At 39.7% G+C, this 19432-nt stretch overlaps 1 protein-coding gene across 1 annotated transcript in view; it reads right to left on the reverse strand.

The window, feature by feature from the left end:
* The window catches only part of VWF (von Willebrand factor), a 144134-nt gene that overhangs the window by 51632 nt on the left and 73070 nt on the right, over positions 1-19432 (reverse strand). The window contains exons 28-33 of the mRNA XM_068400423.1: positions 17710-19049; positions 16817-16936; positions 14461-14604; positions 5339-5482; positions 4200-4364; positions 1814-1857 (exon numbers count right to left, since the gene is read on the reverse strand). Coding sequence (XP_068256524.1) covers positions 1814-1857; positions 4200-4364; positions 5339-5482; positions 14461-14604; positions 16817-16936; positions 17710-19049 — 1957 coding nt within the window. The remainder of the gene's footprint in view (positions 1-1813; positions 1858-4199; positions 4365-5338; positions 5483-14460; positions 14605-16816; positions 16937-17709; positions 19050-19432) is intronic.

The following is a 19432-nucleotide window of genomic DNA, read 5'->3' on the forward strand; positions in this document are numbered from 1 at the left end:
AGGGTAAAGGTAGTAACCAAAAAAAATGTAACAAATCATATCACTCACGATACTGATAGGATTACGGCTGAGATTTTTTATCCTGAGAACTCTGATTTCCTTGAAAACTGCAGGAGGTCAGTTCCCACAATCTCCAGGTGCCTGACAGACATCCCACTTGGGGAACTGAGCCTCCTGCAGTAACTCTCCGAGTAACGCCTGAAATATTATGGATCCGATGTAAGAGCCTGTGTTTTCTGAATTAGGAAAGAGCCTTGATTCTTCATCCCTGTGGATTTGTGGACTATGCTGGAAGAGGGTAACAGGCCAATGATGGCACTTTACATTGAGGCAGCAGAGGAGTTCAGAGTGTGGGTGCTGAACACCAGAGGCAGAAAACTTCCACCGTGTCCTGTAGACACCACAGGATGCTCAACAGCCTGACCCAAAAGGCAATGGCTACCATATTGGCAGTGTCTTCTAAAACCCATTTTTTCTGGCTGACAGAAGAGGTAACACAAAATCCCCCTAAAGGCTACCATTTGAAAGTGGGGTTCATTTTTAAACTGACTGGAGCCTGGCCTCATTTCTTCCAAAAGCATTTTAGCCAGAATGGAAATTGTGCTTTAAGTTTACCACCAAAAAAATGGAACCTGACACACCTGAAATTCAAATTTAGGCTTCCCAGCCCTTATCTACATGTACCTGTGTCTGCTGCTAGGAGCCCAGAGGTCTGAACACATGCAATTCAAATGAATAAACAACAAGAATCTGATTATTTTTTGTTTTAAATTAATAAAGTTTTTCAAGTTAAGTTTTTGTTTGGGTTTTTTTTTCAGAATTAGGTTGTCAGCCTCAAAGCCACCAGGTTATACTCAGTGTCTGATCTAGCTAAAGCCTTTCTGTGGTCTGACCAGCTGACCAAGGCCAACCATGTAAGGTAGCTTTGATATAAGTATATTTCCTCTGTCTAGACAATTCATAAGCATTTCTATATTAGCCACGTCCTTCCTTACAGTCATGTCTTCACAAGGGAAATATCAAAGGAATATTTTTAATGTACTGGAAATTCAAGATAAATCCTAGGGTAGACCTCATAACTAACCCCACTAGAAAACATGTAACAAGCTTATGCTAATATTTTCAAATGCATGAAGTATCATATACACTCAACAACCTTGGCATTTCACCTGAGATGAAGGAACTGAACCATTTATAACACCTACATCATTCTTTTCTTAGAGCAGATCACTTTCCAGAGATCAGACAAGTTTACTAACATTTCCGACCATTTTCTCAGGCTTAATAAAAGGTTTTGTGCAAATGAACACTAAGAACTTTGATTTCATTACTTAAGAGATGGTTTTCCCTAAAGAGATGACTATCACACAATAATTATCTTCCTATATAATTTTTGTAGGGACAAGGTATTTGTATTTTTAGCAGAAGGAGAGGGTCTGGACAATGACATTGCCTCCCCCTATACGAGCACCTTCATTTTGGCCATGTCTAGCTTTCTCAGAAGTTCTTACACCAGGAGATGGAAACACATTTTTCTTTGTCAGCGAAGACACACACTGTCACAAGTTTTGGCTCTGCACTGCCTTCAATAGTTTTCAACACACTTCAAGATTAGATGTCATTACAGGAAGTCTCCTTTTTGTGCAAAGTTAACCCATGAGTTCAAAAGCCAACATTTTCCTCCTCTGAAATAATTCTTAATACTTAATATTGTCCAACACTTTTTGTTTCAGATTATCTATGAAGGTATTCATGGTCCTGCATGAATTTTGTAACTTGAAAGACAGATGGATGACCCAGACAATACACTTACTTTTTTTTTGTTTCCATCCTCATCTATACATTCTCTGACAGGGTCTGAAAGAGAAACAGACATCTTTTAGCCATCTCACTCCCTTATCCAGCCTTTTAAGTGGTGGTCACCAAAATACAGATTGCTTACTTAAAAATATGACTTAGGCTGAAAGAAGGTGGTGGTTGTTTTTTTTTGTTAAGAATGTGAGTATCCCTACCAAAACACTGCAGGCATTTGTCCAAAGTGTACAAGAGTAAATCAAAGAATGCATAAACTTTGTTACTGCTAGCATTACCTGACTTCTGCAATGACATTCATCCCAAAATACCCTGTGAGCAACAGGTAGGCTGTAATTCTACAGCACTCCTTGCACTGACAGTTCTGACACACAGTTCTGCCCAGATGGTACTTAAAAGAAGATCATGGCTTTAGCTCTGAAGCAGGGTCCAGCCTTACTTCTGAATCTTGTGATGAATTGAGAATATTTCTGGTAATCAGCAGGTAATGAGAATTTAACATGCCCATGCACACACACATTTATTAAATGCAAAAAGATAAATACAGCAAGTAACTCCAAGATAAGATTTGCGAGCAACTAGCATAAGTATGAAAATAGCTGCAATAAGAATACTCAAATTCAGTTTCATTACATTCAGGCATGACTGTGATGGGCAGGTTTTTATATAATCAGTTAGATGGTCACAAGGCACCCATTGAATTGCATTTTCTATGTTTATGTCCTCTTATAACACACGTAAAGATATATGGCAAGTAATTTCATATAAGTACTATGGCATGACAATGTGATAAGCATGTGTCTAGGAAATTAAAACATTGACTAGTAAACTCTTTATATAATATATGCTACATATTATATATATATATAAAAAATACATATACTATATGCTCTGTCTTTTCCAGGACAAGTAATGTATTTTGAAAGCATTTAGGAAATCTTTTAAACCTTTTTAATAGTATTATTTTTGGTACACTTCCATACATAAAGTAAGACTCTCTCTATACAAGAAATCCAACTGTATGAGTCTAGAGGGGAAAATTATACTTTACAGATTGTCAGAAACTTAATAAAACAAAACAAAACAATAAAAAAAAAAATACAAAACAGAGTTTCCCACCCCATAGCAAAGGCTTTACCATTAGCAAAAGGGAGAACTAAATTTTTCAGATTTAGGTGTCTACTATAAGATACCTATCATTCAAGTTTTTGAGCATACACGATATGTTGTTGGAAAAGCTGGATGTATGTTTCATAACAATACAAAGCTTTCACTTCTAGTACTGATTATAGCACAGATTGCAATAAGAAAATAGTTACTGGTTTCAAATTCCTGTTCCCCATCCTAGATGTTGGATCAATGCAATTTAGGGAAAGAAAATCACATATTTTACAGTGTGAGGAGAGGAAATGTATCTTTAAAAGCTTATTTTAAAGGAAAAGCGAGAAAATGGCAGCTGTTTAAATCTAGAAAATGGCAGCTGTTTGATGCTCTGGAGAGATTTTAAAATGCCAGAAGGGATCCCAGTGGAGACTGATCGGATATCTCTAAGCTGGACTGTGCACACTGCAACTTCCTCATTCTTAGTGGTACTTGGCTCTGCAAAAAAGTCCACTTATTTTAATGGAGACATAACTAAGCCCTAGTAAAGCTGGTAAAAACCTGCGCAATGACTAAAACGATGAGACAGTGGTTTGCAGAGGGAACACATAGATGCTATTGTAATAGAAATAAGAACAAAAATATGAGTAATAAATACCTATATACACACAGACCAAGGAGGCAAAGGAGTAAAATACTGTCCAGATTTGAAGCAAGTTTCCTTAGATGGGGGGCATTGCTATCTACAAATAAATGAATGCTTGTTTGAAATATTTTACTTCTTTTTCCAGTATTTGTTTTCCTGGAAAAGTTAATTCTTTCTTATCCTTTGGCTGAATTCTTTGTAGACATACATGCAACAATGCTTAGGTCTGTGCAGAAAAATATGTAATTTGAAATCTTTACTCACAACTAACTTCTAACATTTCTGAAGCATGCTCTCATTCATTCATGACAGCTTGAGCTTTCCTGGTGTCCTTCAGGTAAGACCAGCCCTGATTAATAATAAGATGATAGCTTGAAAGTTCAGGCCTAAGCAGTTTTTTAAATCTTGCTGAAAATTGGTTGATTAGAATAGCAGTTGGCTACTTGCTGAAAGGGCTCAGATTTTGATTTACACCTAAGTGATGGTAGTGGTCTAGGTTAGCATTTGTGATGATTGTCAGTGAAACACTAACAAAGAAGCATTGGTCTGACTTCTCAAACCAAGAAAAATCATTCTGGTTTTAGCATTTCAGTTTTTGGGTTTTGCTCCATTTACAAGGCTACAACTATATTGCACTTACCCATGCACACTTTTTTGATAAATTCACTATTCAATGTGATCATAGTGGATAGGTCTTCAAAATTCTGAAGCTTCATAATTCTGTTAGCAGCTGATGGCCCAGTCAAAGTCCTTAGTTGCTCTTCATCATATCTATTCCCAACTCCAATTGGAAACAGGGATACCCCTATGAAAAGAAAGAAAAGGTTTTAAATGAGCAATGCACAGGAGAAGAAAGTCTTTGCTGTTCTATTTTTTTCATTTGCTTCTTAAAAAAAAAAAAGAACTGGGAAAAGTTTATTTTCAACAGTTAATTTTCATGTATTATTTGCATCACTCCCTCCACATAGGGTAAAGGCAATTAAGGGCAGAAATGGTGATGCTCTAACCACAGCGTTAGCTAAGATGAGCTCTATTAGTCCCAAGTATAATAAGATCAGGCACGGTCCACAAAACAGCTGCAGACTTAATGACAATATCTTCATTTTTTTTTTCAGATGTAAAAAATCTCAATATTGTTGCTGTTTTCTTTCTGCAGTTACATGACAATTGGATTATTTTCAAGTCATTTAATTAAAAAATAATAGTTGTTACTTAGTCCATGCCTTATTCAATAGCTCCCAAAGCAATCTACAAAGGAAGTCACTGTTCCTCAGTTGAACACCCGAGGAAGCTGAGGTACAGGGACAACAGCCAGAAAACTTGAAAAAACGTCATACACCACACATTGATACTAAAAGCATATTCCTGTATAGGTCAGTGCAGAATCTGATCAAATCCTCTCTATATTTATTATTATTGCAGTGAACCTTTCAAGATTCATTGTACTGCAACAGTATTGAATTTATATTAGATCACATTTCTGTCATCCCTGTCTATCCACAAGAACACAGAAAATGAAATGCCACTAATTTGTGAAGCCTATGGAAGCTGTTCAGCTTAAATTGTAGATTGGTCCTGAATCTACCAGTAACTCAAAGGCATCTTCATCAGGCACGTTTTGTTCAGGCTTGTTTCTTACCAGAACATTATGCACAGTAAGTCCATATCAGTGATCTTCTATGAACATACCACTGTCTTAATTTTTCATCCTTTGTTCTAGTGCATTACTTAAAAAGCAACAACTCTGCTTTAAAGTAGTGACAGCGAAACAAGATTTACTGTTCATTCTTGCAGAAAGTGCAGCAGCCTCCACAGTGTCTTCTGATCTCCCCGACACGATTACTATCGCGACCTTTGATGCGCTGGGTCTCCCCCCGTGGGATTCTGACATTGCATTCTGAACTACAAAATCAATGGCTTTTCCTAAGAAGAAATGAAGAGATAAATGAGAGATATGATAAAAAATTCATAGGAGGCCATAAAACTAAATCTTATTTTGTATTAGTAGGTTATACAGTACTGGAAAATACTTATTCTTAAAGGACTTTTAATGTCTGCTTTATTGCTGCTACATGAAATATCTCAGCTATTAAGAATCTAACCAGTACTATTAATACATCCCAACACAGAAGGACCACCCTCAGCTCCCCAGTCTCAGAAGTAACAGGAATTTTACTACCTTTCCTTGGCCACGAGGATAAAGTTATGCTCCTCACTTTAGCAGTTAACTTTTCCGGAAGTATTACCATTGCACAAAAGGTAAGGTATCTTAGAAGAATATGCACTTATTTCCCAATTGCAGAACAACAGTGACATCCAGTGGCTATCTGATCTACAACTTCACACCATCCTGAACTGTGCACACAAGTTGCTCAGCTCCCAGAGAAGATCTAGTCCTTCCTTAATTTGGTCAAATTTTTCTATGGGTATGAAAAGTATTTCTTGCCTTCCTACCACCAATAAACTCTCTGAAATCTAGGCTCAGACTAACCAACAATATTATTGGGTGATCCATACTAAAATACCAAACCAAAACAAAAAAAAAAACACAAAACAACAAACAAAACCCACCAGACCCCACAAAACACATGAAGAAATTCTACCTTAGCTACCAAATCACAAAACTGGCTTAAAAGGGTAGCTGCTGCCCTTTAATTTAACATCTGTGAACACTCAGGCAAATTTTTGTTCAAAATCATGACCTCAGTACAAGAGTACTTTGCTAGTACTTGTATTTAGATATGTATTTGCACAAATATTTATACTGGGAATGATGATATGCAGCTTTCTTAAAAGCTCCTTTGGGCTTTGAAGTTATCAAAACAGGAAGCAGAAATGATACCATGTGACTGATGTGACATTCAGGGCAAACAGTGAATGGTGAATAATAAATACCTGAAAGACTAGCTCCTCTGAATAATCTGGAAGAACTGTGGAGCAGAAATATGTTTGCCTGAGGAATTCACTGAACGATTTTAAGTAACATTTGTAAAACACTGGCAGTCAGATCATAGATAATTCACCAGCACACCACCAGAATACCTTAGCACACCTGAACACTTGGCACTTCATGTCTTCTTTCATCATGTCACCCACCCCTTTTCATTGGCAGAAGCAATGACCCTTTTCCAAGCTGCTGCAAGGATGGACAACCTCTAGGAAGCTCACACAGCATGTTGACTATTGATAACATGTCAACAGCAACTGGATATTCTACAAGGCTTTAATTAGGCTTTTAGGAAGAATTTATCCCCTGGAGGAATCTAGCCTAGAGTAGGTATTTGGAAAAAGCCCAAATATCTCCTTTTCCACAGTACCTGTTTGCAGTTGACATTCTCTTCTCAAATACCATTGCTTTCCCCATCCTTTCCTGTTGTCTCATACACGTTTTAGTCCCTGACTGACAGCCTCGTATCCCCTTCCCACCTTATCCATCCACCTCTTCTTCCCTGTTAGCCCATTATCACTATTGTTTCCTCCCCAGAGCCTTAGCCTCATCTTCATGTGTCATCTCTCCACACAGATGCCCACAACTAAATAGAAGAGCTAAGACCCACTAGGAACCACTGCCAGGCCCTGTCAGACCTACCGCAGGAACAGGATCCACATCAGCTTCTCCTCCTATAAGCTTCCATCTATCATGCACTGTTACCTCCACTAACAATCTCCTGTCCAGAGGAGGTCACAAATTTTTGCAAGCAATAATTTTCAAATAGAAAGGTGCATGTTTGTTTAAATCAAAATGCTTTTTGGAAATGTCAATTACAATCAGAAGGAACAAAAAAAGATAAAAATCAACAGAAAGCTTTCAACAGTATTTAAGAACAAGATGGGATGTTTCTCTTTTCTTGTTATTTAATGATTATCTTTTATTTAATTCTTCCAACTGTGTAGATTCATTCTGTTCTTATCATTTGATTTTCTTTCCCACTTTAATTCTGAATTATGTTCAATATACAAACTGAAAACACTTTATAGTTTCTGTTCAGTGAAAACCTCAAAATTTTGAATGTTTTTCTGCTTGCAAGAAAATGTATTTTAAAACATCATTATTAGCTGGATGATGGCAATTCCATTTCGCAAACTACTATTCCTGACCAGAAAAATGAACTAACCTCAGGTATTAACTCATGTCCTATACAGCTGTCTCATCATTTCTACAATGGTTTTGTTTTCCAGTAGTTACTCTATATGTCTGTAGAGGTAGATGTTAGATGCAGAATGGCATGTTAGCTATAAACAACTAAGGGATAAAACAAAATACAGAAAATTAATATGACTATATTCCAGTTCCTGAGATTTGAAGACATGATCAAATGAACACTTTCATCCTGCTAGAGGGATTCAGAAAGTCACCGTCCCAAGCTGGAAGCTGTCACTTCTCAGCTATTTCTCTCTAAATCTCACCAGGGAGGGTACTAACAAACTCCTCAGAGGCCATAATAAAAAATGTTGACTGCTAATAAACCAATCAACTGAACATTTTCTTACTAGTACACTGCCACATAACAGTAATCTGCCATTTTCATACCAATAAAGGAAATCTAAGATGTTTACACTGAAATAAATATCACCAAGCACAAGGCTATATTAAGACCAAAGAAGAGTGCACAGCTTCTTGGAGGTGATTAAACCAGCTTTAAAATGGCCAGCTCTGAGCCACACCAGCTTCAGCTGTTATGAGACCACCTTGGGTCTTGTATACCCTTTCACAGTGGCTGACATCTGGGCCGCTGCTGCTGCTGGCACCACTACAGCTTGCTCTGACATATCTACATACATTGCAAATGCATCTCTGGCTGTGTTAGTGCCATAGCAAACAGCTGGCAGAAGGAAGGCTCCGCTTCTCCAGGTGCACTAGATGGGCATGCCCTCCCACTCCCCTGCAGTCAGCACTGCCGCCCACCTGGCCACACAGCTAGCTGCCTTGGGAAACTCATCATGTCTGAAAAATAACCATTCCAAAAAAAGAAATGCATCATTTTCAGCCATTCTGGCCCTTCCCTCAGCTCGCTGAAGGCCCAATGCTCATCCCTTCCTGCAGAAGGAAGGCAGTGCAAGTGTGCAGCAGTGAGCTGTCAAGGGGCCAGGCCCTTCTGCAGGAGCTAGCTCTTTAATCTGTTTAGCTGTATGGAACCACACCATCAGTTATTCATTTCAGTGATGGACCCGAGAGAAAATCCAGATGCTAATAGAAAATACCCTAAATCCTGCTCCATAAAACAACAAAACAATTGTTTTTATTTAAAGAAAATCTGACAGTGGCCAAAACATCATTTGCTAGCTTTGACAAGGGGTATCATATAAGCTCCAGTGAAGTGAATGGGAGGTTTGCTATGGGCTTTAAGGGTTATGCATTTTGAAGGATTTTCTCCGTGTGTGCATGTGACCGTAAGCCTAGACTAGCAGCCAACATGTTCCCACATACTGAACACAGGAGTAAATTATGTTAGTCTCAGGTATTATTGTTACAAATGGTTTCTGTTTCTCACATATACAATGTGCTATCAAAAAAAAAAAGGCAACAAATGGGCTTCGGAAGCAGAATGACTTTGCCTCAGTTGTTCTCCAGGTGTCCAGCCCCCTGAGCTAAAAGGTAGGGACAGGGAGCAGAATGAAACCCCCATAATCCAAGGGGAAATGTTTAGCGAACTGCTACGCCACTTAGACATGCACAAATCTATGGGGCTGGATGGGATCCACCCAAGGGTACTGAGGGATCTGGCGGAAGTGCTCACTGGGACACTTTCTATCATTTATCAGCAGTCCTGGCTAACCGCGAAGGTCCCAGATGACTGGAAATTAGCAGATGCGGTGCCCATCTACAAGAAGAGCCAGAAGAAGGATCCAGGGAACTACAGGCCTGTCAGTCTGACCTCGGTGCCGGGGAAGGTTGTGGAGCCGATCATCTTGAGTCCCATAACTCAGCACGTACAGGACAACCAGGCGATCAGGCCCAGTCAACATGGGTTTATGAAAGGCAGGTCCTGATTGACAAACCTGATCTTTTTCTATGACAAGGTGACCTGCTAAGTGAACGAGGGAAAGGCTGTGGATGTTGACTACCTAGACTTTAGTAAAGCCTTTGACACCATTTCCCACAGCATTCTCCTGGAGAAACTGACTGCTCATGGCTTGGACGGGCATACTCTTCGTTGGGTAAAAAACTGGCTGGATGGCCGGGCCCAAAGAGTTGTGGTGAATGGAGTTAAATCCAGTTGGTGGCCAGTCACAAGTGGTGTTCCCCAGGGCTCAGTATTGGGGCCAGTTCTCTTTAATATCTTTATCAACGATCTGGATGAGGAGATCAAGTGTATCCTCAGTAAGCTCGCAGACATCACCAAGTTGGGCAGGAGTGTTGATCTGCTTGAGGGTAGGAAGGCTCTGCAGAGGGATCTGGACAGGCTGGATCTATGGGCTGAGGCTAATTGTATGAGGTTCGACAAGGCTAAGTGTCGAGCACTGCACTTCGGTCACAACAACCCCGTGCAATGCTACAGGCTTGGGGAAGAGTGGCTGGAAAGCTGCCCAGCGGAAAAGGACCTGGGGGTGTTGATCGATAGCCGGCTGAATATGAGCTAGCAGTGTGCCCAGGTGACCAAGAAGGCCAAAAGCATCCTGGCTTGTATCAGAAATAGTATGGCCAGCAGGACTAGGGAAGTGACCGCCCCCTTGTACTCTGCACTGGTGAGGCCGCACAGTGAATACTGTGTTCAGTTCTGGGCCCCTCACTACAAGAAAGACATTGAGGTGCTGGAGAGAGTCCAAAGAAGGACAACAAAGCTGGTGAAGGGTCTAGAGCACAAATCTTATGAGGAGCAGCTGAGGGAACTGGGGTTGTTTAGTCTGGAGAAAAGGAGGCCCAGGGGAGACCTTATCGCTCTCTACAACTACCTGAAAGGAGATTGTAGTGAGGTGGGTGTCGGTCTCTTTTCCCAGGTAACAAGCGATAGGATGAGAGGAAAGGGCCTCAAGTTGCACCAGGGGAGGTTTAGGTTGGATAGTAGGAAAAATTTCTTCACTGAAAGCGTTGTCAAACATTGGAACAGGCTGTCCAGGGAAGTGGCTGAGTCACCATCCCTTGAGGTATTTCAAAGACATGTAGATGTGGCACTGAGGGACATGGTTTAGTGGTGGATTTGGCAGTGCTAGGTTAATGGTTGGACTTGATCATCTTAAATGTCTTTTCCAACCAAAATGATTCTCTTCTAGCTTGAAGGAGCACTGAGCCCCCAGCAGCCTTTCAGCTCAGTCAGTAGGATGTGACTGTCAGTCATTGGGCATGTCCATGGAAAAAAATATAAATAAATAAAAAGAAAAAATGAAAAAACATTGATCTATATGGGTCACTTGAGAAAGGTCAAGTTGGTCATTCCAAAGGCTGCCACCACAGGACAGCACCTTCTTCCCATCTCTCAGTGCTGATACACTCCTGACTACACTATAGAATACAGAAATCATGTATGGAATAGTCATTAAAGCTAAAGCAACAGAAGATATCCTACAAAGATGGGGGAAAAAAATGGAGAAAGGGATGGCATCACTTCACGTTCTTCTCCTCTCAGCTAAGACTAGGAATATTTGATGCTGAACTTCGGACAGTCAGAAAAGGTTTTATAAGAACCTTTTTCTGGTTGCCTTTAACATGACTATCCAATAAAGGCTAATTAGCTGATTTTTTTTAATCTTATCTGATGCACATTCAAGCCAGACTCATATTCTGAAATAATAATAATTCAGAATGATTCATGTAGAGGTTCCTGCGAGGACTGAAAGCTGATTCAATGGACATAAACAAGCTTTAAGGACAAAAGACAATCTGTTGAGTAGGGTTGGAGGTGTTTACTGGGAGTCTACAGGGAATTACACTAGATTCTGCCTTATTAATAATTTCATTAATGATTTTGATAAAGGAGGAAAAATGTGTGAAAACGCATGCTAATCTGAATCACAGATATTAGATTGGGAGCAATTATGAATATCATGGATTGAACCGAAAGAGCACAAGTGCCCCAGAAATGTTTGCAATGCATCCAAGAAATAAAAACCAAGATTCATCCCAGAATAAGCCAATCTGGAAGCAAATAAACCAAGGCACAGATATTTAATGGTTTAGTAGGTGCCTCAGGGAAAGCAGAAACTGCCTAAAAGCAACCCTTGCAACTATTTTCTTTAATTTTGTCTGAAATGAGGAATAAAATGTAAAGCCCCCATGAGGGTCTGTGGAGTTGTGACAGATGGGGTATTCCAGCTAGGCAGAGGTTCCTGCCGGGAACTTGAGAATCTGTGCCTTACGTGACCTCAGTGGTTTTGCTAACACTTCTGCAACATCTCGACCAAAAAGAAAAACTACTACAAGAGGTCTTAATCACCCACAAGTGCTGAAAGCTGACTGGGAAAGAAGCGAAAAAGAAATGGCTCCTCAGCACTTGAAGAGAAAAAGCCACGGGTTAGGAAGCCTATGGATAGCCCAGATTGCATCTATTTAACCAAGGACTTGTGTAGTCAGGAACAACCCTCCATGACAATAATCCTGAAGCTTGTATTTATATCTTAATTTAGGATCTGGACTAGACATTGAATTGTGTTTCTTTTTAACTGAAACTAGCAGGTTATTTTAATTTTGAAACAAAATAGCTATGGCAAACTAATCCCACAGCTTTGAACAGTCAATTCTTAGCACAAAGCAAGCAAAATCATGGGTTTATAAAGCGTTAAGCAGTATTTACTGTAGGGACTGATCGCTTTGCTCCCTATGACACTCCTAAATACTCATGAATGCCAAAGAGAAGCAGGTTTATGCGATTCTCATTTCTCTTGCACAGAACACTTTTAGCTGAATGAAGGCTTTTACAGTTAGCTCTTGCTTACAGTTAATTTTCTTTTTTCAGTTATTTCTTAGGTTAAGTGGTACAGTTTCATTATGTCTGAATACCCCCAGAGCTTCTTCTCAATAGGTCACTTGAGTCAAAATTTGCATGACATTATCTTATTGCATAAGCACGGGTATAGGTTTTGTGGTATAGGCTGCTCTTTTTGTTCTGCCTATGCCCTCAAATATTCTGTAGCTTTTCATTATTTCTTACTAATAAAATGTATCTCTCACCTAGAGTTTCCTTATCAGTAAATGAAACAGAAAAGGGAAAGCTTTATGCAGCAAGACTTTTGCAGTGATGGCAAAAGAGCCGACAATTGCTCTCTGCACATAGAGCTCTTTTGATGGAAATAGAATGATTTGGATCAGCAAAGATTGAATAAGGATTACACAGGATCATGTTTCTACCATAGGGAAGTCAGCACAAATAAGAAGAAACAGGGCTCGTCCGACAGTAATGATATTTTTGATAGGTAAATCCTGATCAAGCCCTCCATAGGCTAGAAAAGATTTCCAAAGCTACCTAGGGAACTGCAACAGCCAGACTGAGCCATCTACACTTTTTAAGCAGCCTCTGCGTTTCCAGAGGCCCAAGCACAGACAGAATGACATGAATGACCATGTATTTCCCATGGATGCTAAGTCTCCTACTCAGTCAGCCGAATTCACACATATTACAAGGTGCAGGACAGGACCACAGTGACTTATTTTCATTGCTTCGTTTGGGAGGAACTACTTCTACTCTGTTCCATTTTTGTTCATTATACCATATCCCTCATCACGGTCTCTGAGCATTTTCCAATGAGACATAAACAAACCACTAACAAATATGTCATGTGGCTGCTTCTCCCCTTTCATTTCCCAAAGGCCATGTTTTCTCTGTTTATCCTGCAGTTCAGTGTTGTTTACTATACACATTACATGGAAGGCTTCATGAAACTTATCTATTTCTATGTAACAATTTATCGCACAGTGAGCCTATAGAAGTCTCATCAGCCATCTGGTATTTTTATTTCTCCAGGCTGAGAAAGCAATCATGGCTAATCCTCCTGCGAACTATGGAAGTTAGGTTTTATTTCTCAGTTTTCTGTAGCAATAACGCTTTACAGTCTGAAGTAGGCCAAAGACCCTAAAAATCTGTGTACTCCTCAACTCTTATAGGACCCTAATGCTAGGTGGCTGCCAGAGCAAATGTGGTTCCAGTCCAGAAGAACAAAATTCTCAGGGTATCTAGTGAAAGATCAGTAGGAGAATCATTTTTTGCTGAACCCTACAACTGATACATGTGTGTGTACTGAATTTTCACAGACGCAGTGGGAAATCTGTGTTATGTTTTAGCAAATGAAAATTGAAGTGGATGCAGTTCTCTGGAACAAAAGATGATGTTTCACAAGTACCTCTTGAGCTAAGGTGCTGCCTTAGGTGATCAATGCTCCCTGGCACCATCCCCAGCCTTGTGCCAGCCCAAGTCCTTGTGGGACCAGCACAGCAACTTGGATGATGGAACTGCACCACCCAGAATATAGCTACTGTTTTGCTAAGTTATTTTTCAACCAGATCAGTTGCACTGGCTCAGCACAGAGTAAGAAACATCTGGTGAGGACAGCTATTGAAGTCAGCATAAGCAGTTCTGCTGCTAAATGTCTAATCAACTAATTGATACTGAAACGTTAATGATCAAAGTCTTTACTTCTTAATTATGTTTTGCTTGCTTGAAAGACAATGAATGCAATTCCTGAGAATTAGTTCAAGGCTAAAAAGAAACTGGTCGTCTTCTTTCAAAAATACATTAAGATAAACCCTAATTCGAGTAAACTACAGATACATTTTAATAGAGAAAATTGAACCTTTACCAAGGAATGTGCATATAGTAAAGATATGAGTGAACTAAAAAAACCTGGCAGTTCTACTGCAGAACACTACCACAATAGCACTGACATGAACTGGTGACTGGGTCCAGTCTATATTTAGAATTTCTGGGTTTTTTTCCTCCTGTTTAAACATCAACATCCACATAATTACTCACCTAGTCTGGTAGGACCTTGCTCCCTTTGTTGAATTGAGTGCACCATCTCTACAAGATTTTCAGTCTCCTGAGGCATGTTCCATGAAATTTCTAGATTATTTTCCCTGGCATACTGGAGAACTGACACATGAATTGATGTATTGCCTGAAGTAGAAAGCAGAAAATAAACATTTTAAGCAGTGCATAGGAATGTCTTAAAATAAATCTAAAGGCTACATTATGGTTGTGTTTTACAGTAAGCACAACTAGACAGCAATTTTCCAGAGTGTGAAAGCTGCATTTTCAATCAGAAGATCAAAACTGAACTATACCCAGGGGAAAAAATATGCAAGTATCGCTGGAAACAGTTGCTTTTCTGTCAGGAATCGGCAAGCAGTATTTTATCTCAGATCAGTTTGACCATGATTGGAGAATTTCAGTTTTCTAAACATAACTTTTTTTTATGGGCACATAGTTTTGCAAAGGCAGCAGTTTGCTGCCCCATTTGTCTGATCAACCAGGCTCCCCCAGATGACTATATTTCATGCAAATTTCCCTCTGTCATGCAATACTTGAGCGGCATGCATCAGGCTGCAGCATGGGACATAGTACACCCAGGGAGCATGATCTGCAAAGAGGAATGAAGATAAATTCCAAGTTTTGCTATTCTTTGACTTCCTAGTTCTGTTACACATTATGTAAGAAGTATGAATAAAAATATTAGCAGAGCGTTGATATAAATAGTTAATTTATATCAATTAAACTTGCAATCAAACTTGCAGAATTGAACTGGGCAATACATTGTTTATAATGATTGGCTGTACCTCTCCTCATTGTCTTAGAAGGACTTCTACTGTATACTGAAGATACATATATAGCATATTATTCTTTATCCATGCTTTGTAAAACATTTATGAATTAAGTTAATAATAACTGTAATTTCATGTACCCAAATGTGGCAGCCCTATATTGATCCAAATATTGTATACTCGCTGCCCTTCACAATCTCTCCACTGTCTTCTTAAAGATTTTAAAATCAAGGCCATAGTGAGGAGTCATTTCATAGCTACATTATTATTGTCCTGTTGTTAATGATGTAACCTTTGCTATTACAGGCTTCAAAGATAAGCAAAACAGCTAGCCTAAAAGAAATTGTCTGTTGTTTTATTTAGTTTGTGTTTATTTCACTTGGCTTGCTTCTCTGTATCTTGCATGTACACAATTTTCAGAAAGAGTGTCTTCCATGTATGATCTCTAAAAAATCTAAGTGAAAGGAAATCTAGATGTACAGAAATGCTATACTTTTCCTCTATGAGCTCTCTAATTAGTAAAAGTGCTGGTAATCACCTCTTTTGGGAGCACAGGTATAATACAAACATGTCAACACCCAGTAGTAAAACACCAGCAGCAAAAGCAGTTGCTCCATGGAAATGATTGAATGCTGAATTGAAAAAGTCCAATTCTGATCAAAAATCCAGGTTTGTTAAAACAAGTGCTACTGGGAAAATGCAGGATCCTGTGCAGCCTCTGCCATGTGGATGGACTTGGTACAAGGGCACACAATGTCCTGCTTTACTACATGTGCCACATGGTCCCTTCATGTATGTGCAGGATATGCGACATTCCGCCAGGGCATCTGCACGGATAGTACCTGTGCTGAATGACCTAACTAGAGGTGTACCTCCCATCAGTACATACTCTGCAGGCTCACTGAGTCTAGCACTCCCAAAAAAGTGTCTATTATCCAATATGGGTCAGGAAATAAATCTTAAACAGCCAGTTCTAGCACCCTAAATTAGTCAAAAAAGCCGGTCAGGGCCAGAAATGCCCACTCCAAAGACCAAAACCTTGCAGCTGGACCAAACCTGAACCAAAAACCCTCTGAATTATCCATTCTTACTAGAACCAGAACTGAACTTGAATTATTATTTAAAGTCTGTTGAACCTAATCCAGAACTGAACCAAAAACAAACATGGATTTTTGCTTTTCTGCCACAGAATAACAGTTCAGCTAAATCTCCATCCTGTGACAGGGACCTCTTTGCCTGTTTGGCCCACACACGTCCAGTACAGCATATAGGGAAGTGCTTATCAGAGCTTCTGTCCTAGATGTTCCTCGTCACACGGTTACCTGAATTGGATGTCACACCTTTATTCACCTGAACCAGAACAGCTTGGTTTGGGAGGAAACTGAACTGCATCTGAACCAAAAGCTTTATTAGCTTGATTTCCCCAATATAAACTTTAAATTTTTTTGAGGGATTGGTACAGGTCATTTAAAAAATAAAAAAAAACTATACTGAGAAGTTATTTTGTCTTGTATAGCAAAAGAATACAAAGCCTCTTTATGAGTTTGTGTTGAAAGGCAGATACATACTGTTCTCAACACCTTCAATAAATGCCTGTACAAAGTTTTTCATCTCCTCAAACTCTGGTGCTCCAATATTGGAACTTCCATCCAGAAGAAACATGACGTCCATTGGTTTGTTGCACAGCTCTGAGGGGGAAGGGGAAGAAAAAAAAAAAAAAAAGAAAAAAAAGGTTATTTGCACATAATACCCAGAAATAGCATCTGCTAATCATTGGTAGGAGCAGAAAGGGCAGAGATAGCTGCATTTTGGGAAAACAAAGCAGGATAATGACCAGTTGAACACTAAGCGATGCCCCTTTAATGAAAGCCTTGAGATTTATATTCAGTGGGGTACAAGGGTATTTCAATTCCTGCTTTTCTGCTAACGCTATTTTACTCCCAGGTGACTAAAACAACAGCAAATTAAAACAAAAACAAAGCAGCAACAACAACAACAACAAAAACCCAACAACAACCAAACAAACGAAAACAAAAAATATACTACACACCCCATGCTTTCCCCCCACCAAAAAAAAAAAAAACCCACCAAAAAAAAAAAACTACAAAAACAACAAAGCCTCTTCGGAAAGAGCAGGTATAATTTTAGTTTGCTTGAGGCAGGAAGATGAGAATAACTTTTTTCTTCTGTCACCCTCCATCCTATCTGAGAGCTGCTGTACTTTACTGACAAATGGAGTCAAGGACTTCTGAGCCTACTGAAGGCTGACTGCAGGACTGTGCTCCGTACAGCTGAAATGGGGCAGCATCTTCAGATGCCACTGAAGATAAATGGTCCTTCCTTGGCATTTGGACAAGATACGAAATGATATATGGGAACCTTCTTCAAATCTCAGTGATGTGAGAGGGAAATGGAGGAGACAGAAGAGAGGAAATTACACAAAAAATACGTCCAACTTTACCTGGAATTTCTGTCCAAAGTTTATGAGAACAGCATGACTGCAGCACTAACGCAGGTGCTTCTTCAAGAAGTGTGCTATAACTATGCAAGATTATTGGGTTATTAGGCTGACTGATCTTTCTGAGCTCTTGGATATTTGCATTGGGGGTTATGCCTATGGGAATAACATTTATGCTCCTTGGAGGTCGCGTGATAACATCAGTGGAAGGGCTGGATGACACCATATATACCAAGTGAGGAACATTTTGCCTGCCCCCATTCACTGGTGTAAATGTGTGTTTGGAAATATAATCGAGGGCATTCCCAGTGTTGGTAGCCTTTCCTCCTTGGTAGGGTATGCTCCTCACCTTCTCAGTAATACTTTCCTTTGACTGTATTTCCCTAAAGGAATACTCCAGAGTGACAGTCTCTGAATACTGCATGACTGTAACATGAATATCTTCCTGTCCTACATTCATTCTTGTGATCACCCTCTCAAGGAACTTCTTGACGATATTGAAATTTTCCTCCCCAACATTGTCAGATCCTTCCACAATAAAAGCAACGTCCAGACTTTTGTGGGTGGGTTTTTCTGGAAAAGGTGGTGATGTTGTGAGACCCCAAGGGGGAAATAAGACACTGGATATTGTTGGAGTGGACATAGCTTGTAAGAGAGGACTTTCTTCAGGTCCAAGATCACATAGACGATCAATGAGGAGATCCCTATTATCCATTAGTTCTAACACATTGTTCATTAGGAAGGCTCTATTATCTGGTGACTGCTTTTCAATGAGCCTGATTTGCTCCACATAAACATGTGGTCCAATCCCCACAGGTATTACTGCAATTTTTTTATTCTTCAAGGCTGTGAGGATGCTGCGGAGTTTTCCTGGAGACTTGCTTGCTATAAATAGCACTGCAATTCTGGCAGCATTGGTCCTTTCTGCTTTTCCGAAAACATGAAACACAGTGTATTTAAGGACTTCAGCGGCGGATGCTACTTCATCTCCTGTGTATTTTATGTTTTGGACAATTTTTCTCATCTGGGACTGTGTTTTGATATCTTTAAGGCCAAGATAGATTGTGGGACCAGCCCTATACACCAGAATCGACACTCGGATTTTCTTTTGGGAGATGTGGAGTTTCTTCATCATGCCAGTTATGAAAGTCTTCAGCTGTTCAAAGTCCTCCTCTGACAGTTTATTGGAGCCATCCATTAGGAAGGCCAAGTCCATCATCTTGCTGCATGAGTATTCACTGGGTGGTAGTTCAATGTCCTCCTCTGGAGCAGGTGTTGTCAGTGTTACAGTATCCTCCACTGGTTCACAGGCTGCACAGGTTAAGTTCTTCCCTTCACATAGACTACAAAAATCACCAAATTTAACTGTAAAATATCAATGCTTATAATAACACATCACCTGCATCTAATAAAAGATTGTACATACAGAAAGTAAATATCTCAAAAACACAACAAAAACATAACACAATGTGAGTGACTTTTTTCCCCACCCCATCTCTCCACAACTCTTCACAAGGTATTGTACAGCTAAATCGTATATATTCATGCACATTTGTTTAGATCCAGGAAATGTAATGACAAACTATGATGGGTTTGTCCAAGGAAACTCTCCTTATAACAGTGTTTGGCAGATCATGTAAAATCTGTGTCTCGAAACTGTCTAGAAACCCACTGCGCTTGAGCAATACAGCTGTCTACAAGCCACTGGTGGACTAAACTGGCAGAT

Source organism: Nyctibius grandis, chromosome 5 (genome assembly GCF_013368605.1).
Source record: "Nyctibius grandis isolate bNycGra1 chromosome 5, bNycGra1.pri, whole genome shotgun sequence".
Lineage (NCBI taxonomy): Eukaryota > Metazoa > Chordata > Aves > Nyctibiiformes > Nyctibiidae > Nyctibius > Nyctibius grandis.